Source organism: Aethalodelphis obliquidens, unplaced genomic scaffold (assembly GCF_003676395.1).
Source record: "Aethalodelphis obliquidens isolate GAN/ISIS:26980383/991018 unplaced genomic scaffold, ASM367639v1 scaffold8, whole genome shotgun sequence".
NCBI lineage: Eukaryota > Metazoa > Chordata > Mammalia > Artiodactyla > Delphinidae > Aethalodelphis > Aethalodelphis obliquidens.
The window spans coordinates 20,401,132-20,419,670 of NW_020837952.1; the positions used below are offsets into that span (position 1 = coordinate 20,401,132).

The window sequence follows — 18,539 nt, forward strand, 5'->3', positions numbered from 1 at the left end:
TTAGCAATTTTTGGCATAAGCACTCAAAACAGAACCTGCTTCATTTCTTCATTTAATGAATACTTTTCTTTACTTGTCTTGTCATTATTTGGATATCTATTAGGCTTGCTTTGCTTTAATTTTCTAACACTGTGTCAGATGACCTATAAAACCTAGATCCAAGCTCTGACTCTTAGAAGATTTGTACATATCAAACAATTGAAGAGTGGGGAATATAAAAATGTTTTTTTTCAAAATTTTAAACAAATACATTATGCCCATATTGTGGTAATAATTTTTTCAGCAGGCTAAATTATAGATAAGTAGGTTAGAATAAAAGGGTTTTGGAGCTAAAAAAGATATCTCCTAGTTCAACCCTCTTATTTCACAGATAAGGAATGTGCGGCTTCGAGAGATGAATTTGTTTAATTGTTCAGGAGGCGCTCATGGTTCCAGGCTCGTCCTCAGTTTCATGCTCTTCCTTGGGTCCAAGTCTCTTTTCATAACATTATTTGTCATATTTTTAAATTTGTAGTTATATTTCTCACAAAACATAAGTCATTGAAAGATGTCCACCCGTTTATAGAGAAGAAATGAAACATAATAAATTATAACTGACATAAGGTAGTATGTTTAAATCTCTGAGAAAATAGACCCAAACACCTTTTTTGATTTTCCAAACTTACTTGAAGGGCCCTAATAAATTAGCTACATACTAAAGATTCTTTTTTTTCTAATACCTTATTTTTCTTGTTTCCTCAACAAAAGAATAATGGCTTCTAGATAAATCTTATTCAACTCTAAAATTATATAACCATGGCATGGGGATTACATAATTTTAGAGGAGGCAAATTTATGATCACCATGCTAATGAATATCTAGAATTAAAAATTCAGGGGAAACAAATTATGAAATCTGAAATACTGGAAGCTGTGTTACTTTTAAGGAAAAAAACCAAATCATTACTTTTAAAACCCTTGTAAGCAAAAGTTAACTGTTTTATTATGGTGCTACACTAGCAAAACTATGCAGTTTCTTATTTAGTTGTTGCTGCCGTAGCCTAATTTCATGCTATTTCTGCAAGGATGTATAAAATGGAAACTGTACAAGAAAAGTGGCACAAATCTATATGGAGTGCAAATCATACAAACTCTAGGAAATTTTATGGAAATGTAGAAATTTGGGGTTATTTTCATCATTCTTATTTATGTCAGACATTAACTGTGGTTGATCTTATACCAGGAGTGAACCAAAATCATTAGAGTGATGCTCGTTCATTTATTAAATCCAATAATCTTCAGAATTGGTTTTTATTATGAACATTATAAACACAGCTGCAAGTTAATATTTGTCTTTAGAGTAGTTTTTGCTTATCACACAAGGAAAGACTAAATAATCTGGCAAACTTGTTCGAAATGAAGATGAGAGAAGGCTTTGCTTTCTCCCTGTCCACCTTCTACCAAACACAAATAAAAAGGTCCATCTAATTTTGTGATGCCACAAAGAATAATGGTATGAAATGTAGGTAAAGAAGATAACCAGGCTTTGGTTGCTTTCATGTTTACCTATCCCCTGTGTTAAAAGTCTGCATTCAGTTGATTATTAATGTAAAAAAAAGATCAGCAAAATACATAGTGTATTGTCATTTATATTGCTTTGATTTGCAAGGATTTTATATGCAATCTACTGTAGATTTTATATGTAGTCACTTCTTTCTGGATCCTCTTTTGGATATACCCTCTTTAAATGTGGTCAGCATGTGTTCAGATAGCTTTAAAAAGCTACAGTTTCATATTTTCCAAAGAATCTGACATTGGTCCCCACAGTGACACAGCATCTATTGAAAATAATAAACGGGAAGAGTGTATTTCTTTAACATTTTTGTAATTTGGACTTAAAATCTAACTCTAATCTTCATAGGTGTTATAGAAAGCGTTTATTTTTTTAAACAGGAAGGTTTGAAAAATGCTTGTATGGTAATGTAACATAGATACAGTCAAAACTGTAAATTGCTATTTTAATTTGATTATCCTTTTGAAAACAACCTGGATTAAATAGCATTTATACAGAGCTACATGAAAAGTAAAGAGAATGCATTGAGAAACCAGAATTTCATTTCAGTAATCAATTATTTTCAATTATTTGTGACTGCTGAAATGTTTCTGTGAAGGAAAATACCTAGAGTTGATTTATTCAAATTCCACAATTCCTTCCTTTTTAAAAACATGCATTCTGATATTTTTGTGTTCATTCAAATTTTTAACTCCCCAACTGTGTATGTATTAAGGGACATTGGCATCCTAAGTAGGACTATATTTAAAAAGTGAGTAATTTTATTTTTATAGTACTGAGTATGGCTTCTTTATACTGTGATGAATCTTGCTTTCTGCCTTTTATTTGCATAAGTAAAATCTTCATTTTTGCATCATCATGTGTCTTTTCTGCATATAATTAATATTAACTTTTTTGGCTGTGCAGAGCTGGCTATTTGCCTCAGAATATTCCCCTGGAGATTATCAGATACCTGTCTGAGGAGAAGGATTTTCTTCCTTGGCACGCCGCCAGCCGAGCTCTTTATCCTCTAGATAAATTACTGGACCGCATGGAGAAATACAATGTCTTCAATGTAAAAAGATATATTTTCTTCTTTCTTATTTTCAGAAGATAAACTGTTTTCTCATTATCTACTATATTCAACTGATCCTGAGTTATTTTAGTTCCTTCTAATTTGTGCTATTTTTGTCCTGATCTTCTGTGCAACGCCAATGGCAAATTGTTGGAGAAGAAATGTAATACACGCTACTTTTTGTTCTAGCCTAAAAGTGTCAATTAAGCTTAAATGCCTCAGAATTTAAGAACAAATACACATGGCACATCCTTAAAGTTCAAACTTACTTCCCTAGAGTTAAAGGGCTCTGTGTTCACAAAGGACTTAACCTGGGGAGAGGGATCCAAAGATCTTCACAGAATATAGACAGTTTCAGTAAAGATTCTTAGTCATTAGTTTTAACCAAAAGGACATAGTAAATTCAATTCACTTCCTTAATTAACAAGGATAAGATCAACATTGAGGCAAAAGCCCATTCATAATTGGGTCCAAGGGGATATAGGAGAGCAAACAACAGATAATCCAAATAGACCTGAAGACATGACAAACATTCCAAAATGTTACCTGACCAGATTTTCTAAGCTTGAAGACTAGAAAACCAGAATTGCACTGCTGACACCACCTAATCTAATGTAATAATCATTTTGAATAAGATTAGGATTAAGTACTGCTAATGAGCTTTTGATTCCAAAATTTCTTATCACCAGTGAAGCTTTGCATATGAGAATATGTCTCTGTAACTCCTGTCATCTTTGGGCACTATTTATTTCTTTTTAGTTATTTCAAGACTCTGCCCTGTGTCTTATAAAATCATCCTAATTTATGACATACTGGGCTCTGCTAATTAACCTACACATTTGGAATGACTCGAGACTAGATTGCTATGACATGAAATCTGTTTATTAGAGCCATCTAAATTGTGTGATGTCCATAAGAGTTGCTTCTTTCTATTTTATCCAAAACCTACATGAAAGCACCTCTGTTGTAATATTTTTTTTAATGGGAATAATCCTGGCTTGACTGTTCATTGTTGTTAGTTTTGTCTAAGCCCTTGAAACAGACATGCGTGGAAATGTATCATTACAGTTATGGTATAATTTTTATCTGCTGGAGAAGGACTTATTACTCTTCTCTTTTCTTCTTAATACAGAGACACTGCAATATTAAACTTATGTAAAGCAAAATACATTTTTGTATATATTTGCACTTTAGAATAGTATATCATGTCAGACACCTCATTTTCAATAAAAGTTAAGAATTGCTTTTACTGTAATTTCAGTGCTTTCGTTCCATTGACAAAATCCAAGGACCACATTAAAGTGAGGAGAGCAATCTTACCTTGCTACTGATATTTAAATATATCATTAGATGAATGGATTTTCACTTTGAAATACCACATCATTTTACTAAAGAGTGTTCTGTGTACGTCAGGTTCAAAAAAGGCTAGGCTATTGACTGGGCTTATAGCACAGTTTTGCATTAAATATGGTCTATTGACATAAAACACATAAATATTAGGTGCTCATTTTCACAAACTATATCTACATACATTTGTGTATATGTATATATGGTTTCATTATCAATATTCCTCACTTTTCTTGTTCTGCAAAAATCATCATCTCAAATATTTAATAGTGCAAATTACTTAATTGTTCAGTAGGAAGTAAAGAGTAGACTTCCATCACTGCAACTGTATTTTACACTAATTTTCTATATTTGAAATATCAAGTTGAATAAAATTATAATAGAGCATTACCATGCCCATAATTTTACTGATATTTCAAAGTTGGTTCATTTAGAAAATATTTTAGTTTTACTGTATAATTTTACTTGTCAGCATGGAGTGATTTGAAAATGATATTGTCTTTATTTCTCCTACCCCCCATTTAGGAATATATTTTAAAGCAAGTTGCAACAACGTACATCAAGCTTGGTTGGCCAAAAACCAATTTTAATGGATCTCTTGTTCAAGCATCCTACCAACATGAGTATGGTTTTATTTTCTTACTTGCTTTTTTCCCCCAGAACTGTACAGTAACACACCACTAAAACCACTGTGACTTTAGCAGCATGAGACGATCTTACTTTCATTCTGCATCTTTCATTTCCCTCTCCTGGGAGGGCTTCTGATGGGCAGCACAGTTTCCACCACCTGGTACTGAGAACAAAGGCTTTTCTTTGCCATGTTTTAATTTAAGATCTGCCTCTATTGGTAAAGTTGAGATCTGAACCCGTACCCCTCACTATAGTACTGTTTCCAGAGAAGACTTTTTTATGTATAACTTCTACTCTGCTTAGTTATCTCTTGCTCAGCAAAATGGAATTTCCATATCTGAAAATTAATTTTGTGCTGATTATTTACTTATCTACTGTAATGTAGTGTAATGAGTTTCCTTTTCTCTCTAGATATTAACACTGTTTGTTAATTTTTCTTTTCCTTTTGATGATACCCAGAGAGCTACGTAGAGAAGTTATAATGCTAGCATGTAGTTTTGGCAACAAGCACTGTCACCAACAGGCATCAACGCTTATTTCAGATTGGATTTCCAGCAACAGAAACAGGTAAGTTGAACCAAATCCTGTATTTCTGATATGATTTATACTGCTTTCAGATTCTCAGTGGATGCATTTCATTTATCAACTGGAGAAAAACAAGACAAGAAAAAAACACTGCAAAACTTTGTTTCAGGTTCACAGCTTACAAAGCAACAGCATGAAAGCCACAATACACATATCTTTGGAATGTTTTATGTAGTTTTAAACTACCTTTCTTATCCAGACTTATTCTTCAAATATAGGGTGTCACCTTATTTTAAATTTTGATAGCTTTGCTATCCCATGAGAACAAAAGAAATTTAGATCAAGCTCTAAGGTTCTTTAGAAAGGTTGTGGTATTTATTTATAAAACAACTGTGAGCATTTTGATATAAATGAAGTAGCATAGCAAATGTTAACATTAAAACCTAAAAACAAAAAGGTTATGAAAAACCTTTACTCTTTTAGTGACCCTTGACAGAAACCTTAAACTTGTATCTTGGAATTTCACAGTACAGTATTTTAATACATAATGTGAGGTTAAAAATATTTAATAGTATTATTATTATTATTTTTGTGTGGTACATGGGCCTCTCACTGTTGTGGCCTCTCCCGCTGCGGAGCACAGGCTCCGGACGCGCAGGCTCAGCGGCCATGGCTCACGGGCCCAGCCTCTCCGCGGCATGTGGGATCTTCCCGGACCGGGGCATGAATCCGTGTCCCCTGCATCGGCAGGTGGACTCTCAACCACTGCACCACCAGGGAAGCCCTAATAGTATTATTTTTGATTTAATTTAAATATTATACTGAATGTCAGTTGTTAATGTTAATGAAAAGAATATTAAATGTATGAAATAATCAAAGATCGGTGATCTTCTTACTATAGTTTTCTAAACCTTTTTAGGTGTCTTTGAATTTCCAAGGATCATTATATTACATTTCTTTTTACGCTTTGGGCAATTTATAATCACTCCTCTCCAGTCTTTGTCCACCGTGTTAAAGAGAGTCCGATCAGAAGAATGAGGAGCTAGGGAACAATTTGTTCAGATGATTCTATTTTACATGGTACAGGGGGCTTGTCCCTCATATGAGTGACTGAGATGACCCCATGAGCAACAGAGAAAGAGACTTGTTGTAGAAGAACATTGAGAACCACAGACATGAAAGCCACAGTGTTGTTTATGGAACACAGACAGTGTTATCTGTTTATGGAACAAATTGGTATTTGTCTTGCTGAGAGATGTTTAAGTTTAAATTTAGTACCTGAGTCTAGATCAAAACGTAGCTCTCCTGCTTTAAAAGTCTGAGGGAAATCTTTCACTGCATTACTTAGTAATTAATCAGAACATCTCACCTTCTCTAGAGTTTTCCTGTTTTCTCTTTAAGTTAATCGGTCTTAGTCGTACTCTGAGCTAAGAAGGAAAATATTTTATCACTATTATCTCTCAATGGAACCATCATACACTTGAAGACAGTGATTAAATCCCTCATCACTCTTCTTTAGAACTAAAGCAAATTCATTTGTTAAACTTAGACTAATGATTATCCTTTTTGCTAAGTCTTCTGAAAATTATTATATTAGACTTAAAATGTTATAAAACTTTTTTCCTATTTTTTGCCACCTCATTCAGTTCTACCCCATTAATTAGGCTATGAAAACTTAAACATTTATCCAAAACCAATACATCCAAAATTTGATTAAGATATATAATCATATATACATTTGAGGGAAAAAAGGTGATATATACTATTTGAAGATTGTGGTCTCAACTTTCCTCCCCTTTGTTTTTTGTTTTATTCTTTGTTTGTTTTAGTTGGCTACAGACGCATAAGTCTTTTCTCAGAGCTGATAGCTCTTTTTGAACCCTTTCATGAATATACCCATACTCACATGTATTCTCGCCATTGTATTAAAATTGAACTTGTACCGTTGCATTACCACAATTTCTCTAGACAGTATTCAAGCCGGACATCACTTCCTACATTTAAAAATATAGCTATTGGGAAAAATCTATTCTTAAAATAATTCATTCATTTACCAAAATTTTATTGAGTGATTCTCAATAGCAGCTGGTAACCAAAAGTCAAAAAGAAGAGGCAGAGCTCAAAATGAATAGGAGATGCAGCTCTATAAACAAATAGTGGTACTTTGAAGCAATAACTAAGCACAGGACAGAGTGTGAACACACAGCAGGGAGGGGTTACTGCCTTGGAGACACTGCATTCTTCCTCATGAAGGATGAGTAGGACTTTGTCAGATGACAGGGCTGAGTGAGGCAGCGGTAGGTGTGTATGAGTATGTGAGGCGGGTGGATGCAGATTCCAGACAGAAGGAAGGCACATGGATTGATGTGTAAGGAGTGCAGCAATATTTGATTTGTGAGTTTGAACCATCGATCACCTCCATAATTCTCTTATAAATGAAAGTGTCAGCTCATTTCAGTTTTGATAACCCTGCCATTTATTCGTGGTAAAATAATTAAATTGGGGCCTAATATTTTAAGGTTCTTTTGTTATTTCCTTCATCATTTTTATATTCTCCTGCTTTGCTTTCTTTTGTAACTGGGCAAGTAAACCTGCTAAGTGAAACTAACTCTGTGTTTACTAAGGTTTACTCAACTGACCAACCATATGACACGACCCAGCATACACAAGTGACTTCCTGCAGGGAGGGTAAATGATACTTACTGAGCTATCTGTGTGTGAAGATCAGAGGTTTAATCTGTATTTTGGGGATGACAGCTCAATAACAAAACAATAATGTACTCCTGTTCTTGGTGCTGAGTTTAACTTTCTTAAATTGAGTCAATTAAGGGGAGGGCTAGGTTTCTTTTTAAATGTGCCTGAAGTAACAGACCAGTAAGCTTTGTTTGTTTGCTTGGTTTTGTTTAACTGGAACCTTAAAAATCATCTAAAAAAACCCTCCAAGGGTAATGTAGTTGTATACTAAAAAATTTTGGTCGGAGAGATGCTATGTATTTATGCTAATAAATCTAAAGGACAAGGAGTCATGAAAGTAGCAGGGATTGCAACCTCTGGGGTGCTGTGTTACTATACAGCCCGATCTTGATATACTGGGGACATAGATCGAATAGGTGGCATTGGATTCAGGAAAATGGAATGGAAAGTTGGTGCAGGGCAGGGTAATGGAACCAAAATGTGCAATGAAAAGCTAGAGATGGTAGCAACAGTGAGAAAAATTCAAGAATTACAGTGGATGATACATTGAATGAGTCGACATTCTGAGCCCTGTTAAAATATTCATATGCTACAGTGTGTTGAATTGTAATGGTGATGTCATGCATACAGACAGATTGAGCTATGTTCCCGTCTTGTTAGTCTGTGGTTTGGGGACGAAGTTCAGCAGAATGCCACATTTCAGAAGAGACAAATCACCCAGCATTCGGTAGAGAACAATACAAATGATAAAAAGATCTTGAAAACAGCAGCTACAAGAGGAGGTAGTGAGGACTGAGAATTTCACTCTAAAAAAGAAAAGACAGAAAAGATGAAAGCCTTTTTGTATGGATGGATAAAAAGCATAATAAAAGGGACAGAAATTGGTTTCTTTCACTGGTTGGTGCAAATAAACAAGAACTGAGCTTGGTCTGAGCTTCACTGAGTAAAATAGAGGGGATATATTTTTACTGCAAGTGAATTATTATTTGAAACTGTCTGTATTAAAGCACTGTTGAGATGGTACAGTTAACTGTCCAGGGGTCTCAATAGAGCAATATGCGATTTTCTTTGAATAAAAATTTAACCTGAAGTTAAATGTGTCCACAAGTGACACAGCTGTTAATTTTGTGATAATGTATTATTTTTCAAATAATGTGAAAAGATACAATTTTTTCTCTTTTTAAAAAATTTTTATTTGAGTATAGTTGATTTACAGTCTTGTGTTAGTTTCAGGTGTACAGCAAAGCGAATCAGTTATACATATAGATATATCCACTCTTTTTTAGATTCTTTTCCCATATAGGTCATTATAGAGTATTCTCCCTGTGCTCTATAGTAGGTCCTCATTAGATACCCATTCTGTATGTAGTAGTGTATATATGTCAGTCCCAATCTTCCAATAAAGCTTTAAGCCAAGACACAGTAAAGATTTAAAGTGTTTAATTTTTAAAAAAGTATTCAATGGTGGTATCCATTCCCTAACATATAAATTGATAACTGGTATCAATACCCTACTTAAAAGGTACCCTAAAAGAGCAGAATACCTTGTACATTGTGGGAAATTTAAAATGTTTAGTGAATTGAAATTAATTGGAAATTCATTTTTAAATTGAAAAAATTAAGGCCATTTTATAATAAAATTTGTAAGTAGAGGAGAATCTCTGGAGCTTTGCAGCATACATAATACTGCAATAATAAGCTTCACTACTCATGCAACTAATTATAATGTTACCAATATTATTGTCTTTAACAATGATAATCATAATGAAAACTATATCTATTTTATTGAGTATTTATTACATTTCAGGATTGGGCTAAGTGCTTTTGGTGCATGATCCCGTCATTCTTTTTTGTTTGTTTGTTTGTTTTTTGCTGTACGCGGGCCTCTCACTGCTGTAGCCTCTCCTGCCGCGGAGCACAGGCTCTGGACGCGCAGGCCCAGCGGCCACGGCTCACTGGCCCAGCCGCTCCGCGGCATGTGGGATCCTCCCGGACCGGGCACAACCCACGTCCCCTGCATCGGCAGGTGGACCCTCAACCACTGCGCCACCAGGGAAGCCCTGATCTCATCATTTTTATTTTCATTTTTATAGAAGAGAAATCCAAAACTTTGAAAGGTTATGCAACTTGCCAAGATTATATAACAATAGGTGGCAGATCTGGGCTTCCGTCCCTAGCCTGTCTACTTTCTACCCCTACTGCCGGTAATTCTGTGGTGGTATATCAAATTTCCATACATCAGTAATAGATGTTTGTTCAAAAAAAAAAAAAAAAAAAAAGCAAAAAAGACACCCAAGAGAACTCAAGTACTCTCTGCAGTGAGTGTAAGCAAAAGTTTTCTGCTACACTGTATAAGCCTGTGGTCTCTAACCTGAATGTGCACAAGAATCCCTGGGGGGACTTGTTAAACAGTTTGTGCTGAGCCCCACCTCCAGAGTTCTGATTCAGTAGGTGAAATGGGGCCCAAGAATTTGTATTTATAACAAGTTTCCAGGTGATGCTGATGCTGCTAATCTGGGGACCACACTTTGGGAACCGTTGGTATTAGGAACGGTTATGGTCTTCAGAGTCAAAGACAACATGATCAAATTGCAGCTGTTCAACTAAATTAACTTAGGAAAATCACTTGGTTTCATCATCTGAAAAGTGGCAGTACTACTAACAACCAAACAAGTAGTGAGAGTTATGTAAAAGAATGCCTATATAATATCTGACCCTTATAGGAAATTATACATTAATCATCTTTGAAGTTGCCTGCTATTGAATACTTGTTTTGACCCCCCCCCCCCTCCGAGTAATGAGTGGCATGAATTTTAGATGGGGAAAGTAGGAACAGTGTAGAATAGAACAGAATAGGACATTTATAGAAGGCCTTCAATATTAGACTTAACTCTCTATAAGTTTTGAGGATATAAGGATGTGACCTGTAACATAAAATAAAAAACAAAACATTACCAGAGAGACTCTCAGTTAGGAGCAGGGGGACATTTGCCCTTTTCTCCCTGCTTTAAGAAATACTGCCTGTCTTGGCCTCTGGGTAAATATTACATTTTCTTTCCTCCCCTTAATCAGCTGCTATTTACAGTACATGTCCCTCCACCAGCCACAGCGTTTTTAATCTCATAGTGTAAAGAGCTCCAGTTAAGCTCCTTTCCTTTGTGTCTGCTCTCTATCCATCAATATTTGCTTTACTTATGCGAGAACGTAAAGGTGGAGGGACAAAGGGCTCTTTCCATTATGGTCTGTATGTGTTTCGGTTCTTCCCTGAAAACATAGATCCTAATTTATTGCCCATGTTTCCAAGTTATTGTCCTATTACCTCTGCTCTTTACACTCCTTTTTGTATTCTTTTTACTGTACATTGACCTACTATAAGTTTTCATAGGCTAATGTTATACCAGCCAGATCTGCCATTTTAGTGGTCAGATACCAGCGTAGTCCTGTTGCAGACGAGTGAACACAGCACGGAGTCTATGTGGAGTAGTGGAAAGGGCAGGGCTGCCCAAACCTCCAGTGAGCTGGGGTGAGGAATTAGGTTTGCTCCTAGTTTGTCATTAGGCAGCTGTGGGTTAAGACAAGTCTGTTAATGGCTCCAAATTTCAACCCTGTTTCTAAAGTGAGAACAAATCTCTAGTGCTTCCATCAGCTCCAACAGTCCAAAATTTCACACTCACTGTGCTTGCACATAAATCATAGAGTTTCCTCACAATGTGTCCACTTTGGGTTCTCTTCTGATTATATAGTTAAAGGGGGAGGTATGTTCATTTATTCATGTATTTGATAAGTATGTATTGAGCAGCTACGATGTATCAGGTGCTGTGCTAGACACTTGGAAGGCAGCATTCCTTCATTCAAGCAATGCCAGCCCCTGCCACCTGACTGGCATTGAGAATATGTGGTCTGTGCCCTTACCCATCCTAAAGATGAATGCAGGGGCAAGGAGGGAGTATAGGAGGGAGACAGAAATTGTTCAAAATAATCACATAAAGCTAAAAATGAAACTCAAGTGAGTGCAACCAAGAAGAGATCTGTGGTGTTCTGAGAGACTGTCCTGTAGGAATTTGACCAGATCAGAGAGATCAGGGAAGACTTCCGGCCCTGAGTGCTGGTGTTGGAAATGAAGTGAAGGGGACATATTTGAACATGACTGAGGAAGGAAGAGTGACAGGAGTTAATATAAAAAGTAAGAGAAAGGACTTTTTTTTGACTTTTATCATATGCTTGGGAAAAAAAAAAAAACCTTAAAGGATAAACACTTTCCTTCTGTCACCTTTCTTCCCTAGATATTTTATATTTTAGTAGTTATGGCCAGTCACCTCATTATGAATTGCTGTCTGCATAACTCCAGCACAGAGACTGTTTTGGGAACCTCTGGAATAATTCACAATTATCTTCAAAATCATCACCATCATCGACGTCTTATTATTAATTTGTTCCTCAGTAGTTTTTTAAAGCTAAAACAAAAAGTCTTTAACATGCTGCGTCCCTCGCTGTGATGGATGCAGCATTACAGGGCCAAGCTCACCAGTCACATTTGGGTAATGGAATAGCTGGATCATAGTCAACTTGGTTTTTAACTTTCAGCTTTATTTCTAAAATAAAGTGACTTTTCCATAGTAATATCTATTAATGTGATTAATCAGTATTAATTCAGACTCCAACAGTGCTTGATTCATGTACCAAATTTACCCTGAGTAACTGCTGCATCACAGGCATCAGGCTAAAAGTCACGGGATACAGCGATGAGCAAAAGGACAACAGTTTCTTCCTTCCTGAAGTTGACAGTCCAACGGGGTAGACTGAGACTAATCAGATGTCATACGAATACTGTACGATTTTAGTGTATTGAGGACCAGAGGGAGATTTACAAGAAAAGAACAACTTGACCTGTCAGTGAGGCTGACATTCCTGCAGAGTGACAACCGACCTGAGGCCTACAGGAAAGATACACGTTCAGTAGGCAAAGAGGGAAAGGAGATGTTAAGAGGAAGGAACAGTGTATAAAAATGGCCCTCCTTATTAGTTATCTATTTTATATATAGTAGTGTGTATATGTCAATCCCAGTCTTCCAGTTTATCCCTCCCCCCTCCCTTCGCCCCCTGGTGACCATAAATTTGTTTTCTACCTCTGTGACTCAGTCAAGGAACTCTACTCAATACTCTGTAATGACCTATGTGGGAAAAGAATCTAAAAAAGAGTGGACGTATGTATATGTATAACTGATGCACTTTGCTGTACAGCAGAGATTGGGACAATACTGTAAATTAACTACACTCCAATAAAAATTAAAAACAAAAAAGAAAAAGTCACCTAAAAAAAATGGCCTTCTTCCTCAACATCATTTCTCAAGATTAAAGTCTTGATACTTTCAAAAGTTTAGGTGATCAGGCAGAATCTATACTGACCCAAGAACATCCTCTGGAAGTTTTATAATTTCATTTTCAGTTCATCAGGTGGTTTTGTTTTTATTTGCTGAGAAGAGCAAAAATCCCCGTTAATTAATTATGCTCCTTCATCAAAGCTTAAGGGGATTTCTCTTCTAAGATGAGAGTATGTTAACAAATAGAAGTGTTTTGGTAAGCTATGGAGAAGAAAAGCCATATGTGAAATGTAGTAAGTGGGCTTGCTATCTGAATTAATCCAATTGTGAATTCTTTTTTCAGACTGGAAATCTTTTTCATAACCAGTAGTCAATCACTACCTGACTAACCTTTTGTATAAGGAGAGGTCATGTATAAGATTACTTCAGGAGCGGCTATAACTAAATGTAGAAGAGGCCTTTATAATCTCTCTTCTCCCTGTGCTTCTCTGGAATCACACTGAAACTACCACTTGTCCTTGCCATTTGGAGAATTCAGTACATGCTAGCTCAGTTCAGTTCGTCATCAGATAAATATTTGACTGAATGACCTACTTGCAGGACTAACTAATTTGGATGTGTTTTTAATTTATTTTTCAGTGTAGCAGGGATTTTAATTGCATTGAGAGCTAATATAAGTGCATAATTCTATTCACTTTTTTACAGTCACATTTAGTTTGTAATCTAAATGCATTAACGATTTTATATTCTAATTTAAAATGCAGAAATAATCATCCACTTATTTCCCTTTTCCCAACTGTTTTGGCTTTTCCTGACATTTTACTTAAAAATACTATATTATTGGTCATGCATAGAGGCAAATAGTCAATAGTATTTTTTTCAGGGTATTTTAATTTTTACAGAGGTGTGCTTTTGAAAATAACTTGATTTAATTTAACTTTTTTTTTCTTTTCAGTATAATTGGTTTTCCTCCCATTTCTGCCAAAAGTAATTTTCCTATCATGCTAGTATTGTTTGCCTAGTATTATACCAATTTCAGGCATAACACTATTGAACTTTTGTGTTATCTGTCAAAAGATACGTCTATTGATTAGTTATAGAATAGCTCTATTTTAACCGCCTGACTTTATCACAGTACAAGTACTAAGTAAATATAGATTTACATGGGCAACACAGGGAGCAGTGGTGATTAAACTTACAATAGTAATCATTATTATTTACTAAGCCAGAGCAGAAGCACCAACAAAAATATTTGTAGCTTCCAAAACATTCTTACATACTCACAGACAGTAGGTTATACTGATGGATTCAAGATTCATTGATAACAAGGTTTATTGCAACTACTACCAACCACTATAAAGAAGAATTTTCCTCCGCATTTTCCAAAAATAATATAAGCATTGCTATTAGCACTGAGAAGATTCTTTCAGCAACATCAACAACATTTCCTTTTTATTTATTTTTCCCCCTTGTGATTAAGACTTAGGACTGATTTCATGCATATAAGTTATTCTACCTCAAAATGAAAATAACTCATGGTAGGCTTTCTAATGATAGTGTGATAACATTTACTCAATATTGTGATAATGTTGATGAAAGATCTTCCATAGTCATCAAATATTGTTTTGTGTTACCCATATCTTAAAATATCTGAAAGTGAGAAAGAACTCTGATGACTTGTAATTTCTTGGCAATAATAGGAAAAATAAAAGCACATGCACACACTTCCATGGATTGAATAGTGGCTTCTAAAAGATATGTCTAAATCCTAAAGCCCATCAGTGAATGTGACCTTATTTGGAAATAGGATCTTTGCAGATGTAATTAAATTAATGATTCTGAGATGAGACTGCATGGATTTAGGGTGCTCCCTAAGTCCAATGTTGAGTGTCCATATCAGAGACAGAAGAGAAAGAACAGAGAAACACAGAGGGAAATTCACGTGAAGACAGAGGTAGATATTGAAGTTATGCATTTACAAGCCAAGGAATGCGAAGGATTGCCAGATCCACCAGAAGCTAGGAGAGAGGCATGGAACAGATTCCTCAGAATCTCTAGGAGAAAGCAGCCTGCTGACACCTTGATTTTGGACTTCTGGCCATAAGAACTGTGAGAGAATAAATTTCTGTTGCTTTAAGCAACCAAGTTTGTGGTAATTTGTTATGGCAGCCATACGAAACTAATACACACAACTTTAGCCTCTGCCTTGCAATCAAAACTTGGTACATAATATTTTGTATTGTGCTGATTAGATTTCACGGAGTGCTACCAATAGATAGCAAATAAGACTTCTAACTTTCGCTAACTTCACCCTGTTCTTAAGATTTTCATCATGAAATGGAGGAATAAAAGAAGATACTGAGAAGGGAGGTTCTTCTTGTTCCTCATAAAATTCAGACAAAATTAATATCATGATTCCTCAGAATATTATTTTCTTGTGTAGGAAAAAAAGATGGGAGTGGCCTATCGCATGAAGATAGAATAATATATAGAGATATTCCTAAAATTCACAGCAAAGGACCCATTCTCGTGTTTCAGAATCCCTTCACATCTAAATATTTAGAAAGAGGTTTTTTGTTTTTGTTTTGTGTTTTACTTTCTAGTGACTTGAGGTTCTTTCTATAATTAAAAAACCAAATAGAAAAAATTGAAGTGACTTTTATTTTCATATATAAACAAACCTTGCTTATTTTATGCTGAAACGAACATACAGTGCAGGCATTCAGTGTGCACTGTTTTCCCCTTCTCTTTATACACATGCAACGTTATGACCAATACCTGCCAATTACATGTATATGTGCATACATACATTTCACTTACTTCAGAAAGTCATAACGTTTGAGTTGACTCTTTTAAAGTGTATGTTTTTCTCAGCTATATTATCTCCCAATGCAAAATTGGCCTTCTAGCTTGTTTTGTAACTTTTTTCATCCACTCTTGCCATTCTCCCTTTCTCCAGACCCCAGCTTCTTTTTTTAATCAATAATTTTATTTTACCTTGTAACAGGACTAGACTTTTTATAACTATATTTAATTATCAAATTTAATTATATACATCCTTATTCCTTAGCATACATACACGTATGATAAAGTTTTTCATGGATTTCACTGCTTTTTCACAGGAGGATCAAAGTGCATTTCAGTGAAACCATAGAACATCCAGGATTTGATGAGAATAAAATATTTCTCTATTTTTAAAAAGTACAGCATTTTCTTATGCAGTGAATCTAACAATTAAAATTACAAAACATACAGAATTACATTTTGTTCAATGCACCGACACAAACACCCACACACAGAGAATAGTAAAGTTTACTTTAGCCAAATAAAATCTTTTAGTTGGAGACCTTTCAAGTGAGGAAAGTATATTAATTATTGCCTACTCATGACAGTTTACTTGTTATGCCTAAAGAATTAACTAAATGGCGGTAGTTGATTCTTCCCAAGCTGTACAATCAGCCTTATTAACCACAGTGACCTTGACAGTGCATTAGAAATGAAGATAAACCTCATTTGCATAGACCCATACATTTGTCGATGTAGTAATTTGATGGATACAATAAACTGGTGCAATTTTCAACCTTTGTATGAAGCATTCAAGACAATGACTGTTGCTGTAAGTTATTCCTGGGCAACAAGATTTATTTGTTCAGGTGGAGCCCTATGTCATCCAGTGGAGTTTTCATAAACACTCAAGCCTGGATCATGATTTGAATGGGAATAGTGCGATGGATTTGCTCTTGTAACTAATGTGTCGTTCCTATCATTACCTTTCATCTTAAAAGTTAACCACAAGTACTGATTCCTAATCATTGTGATTCAGAAAACACCATCTATATTTAGACTTCATATCATAGGAGGCACTTAGATTTACAGTGCTCTGACCTGAGCTAAGTGAAGAAGAAGCTTAAATATTCAAGGATCAGGATAGAGCAGATTTGAAATTCGTTGGGAAGCCACGGATAATAGGCACGCAATTATCCAGAAACAATTTATCTCCTCTGTAACACAGGCATCTATAAATAGGGCAATTTATCAGCCATTTCACAACTTCTATTACAACTGTATACCTCTTAAGTTGTAAATTACGTTTTTAGAGCTATTTATGCTAGCAGTCTGCTGCTCACTGTTTTAAAGTGAGTCATCATGGATATCTTAATTTTTCTACCTTTGTTATAAACCAGTTCAATTTTTTGGAGGTCTTATGGGTATAATTGATTCTGGATGTCATAAGGGTTCTGAGTTATGAAACGTTAAATAACTTTGTTCTAGGCTTTTCAGTAGAATGTGTTCAAAATCCAGGCCAAAGAAAAATTTTCAACAAATCAAGTCACAAATTCTCCTCTCATTGCGTTTTTTCCCCTTTACCTTTTTGTAGGTCTTTGTCATGACTGTCTTTGTCATTTTTACTCTGAATTTTTTTGGCCACTCTGTACATGTCTCATGTGTTCTTTCTTTCTTTCTACTTTTTCTTTGATGTCTTCTTCTTCTTGTCCTTTTTTTTTGAGGTACGCGGGCCTCTCACTGTTGTGGCCTCTCCCGCTGCGGAGCACAGGCTCCGGACGCGCAGGCTCAGCGGCCATGGCTCACGGGCCCAGCCGCTCCGCGGCACGTGGGATCTTCCCGGACCAGGGCACGAACCCGTGTCCCCTGCATCGGCAGGCGGACTCTCAACCACTGCGCCACCAGGGAAACCCCCTTGTCCTCTTCTTTTTAATGCTATCTGAGTCACTTGGTTTCTTTTGTTCTTATGCTTTAGCAATTATATTTTATGAAGTGGTCTTAACAGCCCAGAAACATAACCCTCTCCATCCCTTTCCCTTCCCAGCCAGTAGAAATAATAGCTACTGTATATATAGGGACTTAAAGGTTAAAATATAATGTAATATATATTATTTCAGCTTAAGCAAAGTGAACGTCTCTTTTAAAGTACATTTACTTTAATTATAAGAGCCATTTAAAAGGAGTGCAGCTATCTTAAAATATACTCTTGATACATTTGGGATATTAAGAGTTAAAATGACCCACCCATTCCCAGCAATCCTTTGTCTTTCATATGGAAAGAGCAGCATATACCTCTTAGCAAATATGCAAAAATAAAATGTGAAGAGGTTTGGAATATCATTTCAGAACACAGTAATTTTAAATATAGTTGGTCTGTTGTCCACCAGGTTTCCCCAACTCTATTTTGTTTTGAGGCCCAAAGGGTATTTTGTTTTTTCGTGCTCCAGGTTCAGTGGGAATGAGCAGGCTGTGTGGGCACCAGTGAGAAGACTCTTCAGAAACAGAGCAGCCCCAGCTGATGCATGAAAGGTGCCAGCTGACAGCGTTGCTGTCTCCTGTTCTTTCAGCCACTCACCAACTGCATACTTCACTTGAGATTCTGTTCTTCCTTGGCCATGGGCCTTGTAGAGATA

General features: G+C 35.8%; 1 protein-coding gene across 1 annotated transcript in view; it reads left to right on the forward strand.

The window, feature by feature from the left end:
- The window catches only part of TRHDE (thyrotropin releasing hormone degrading enzyme), a 398,603-nt gene that overhangs the window by 351,967 nt on the left and 28,097 nt on the right, over nucleotides 1-18,539 (forward strand). The window contains exons 13-15 of the mRNA XM_027107052.1: nucleotides 2,458-2,605; nucleotides 4,478-4,575; nucleotides 5,042-5,149. Coding sequence (XP_026962853.1) covers nucleotides 2,458-2,605; nucleotides 4,478-4,575; nucleotides 5,042-5,149 — 354 coding nt within the window. The remainder of the gene's footprint in view (nucleotides 1-2,457; nucleotides 2,606-4,477; nucleotides 4,576-5,041; nucleotides 5,150-18,539) is intronic.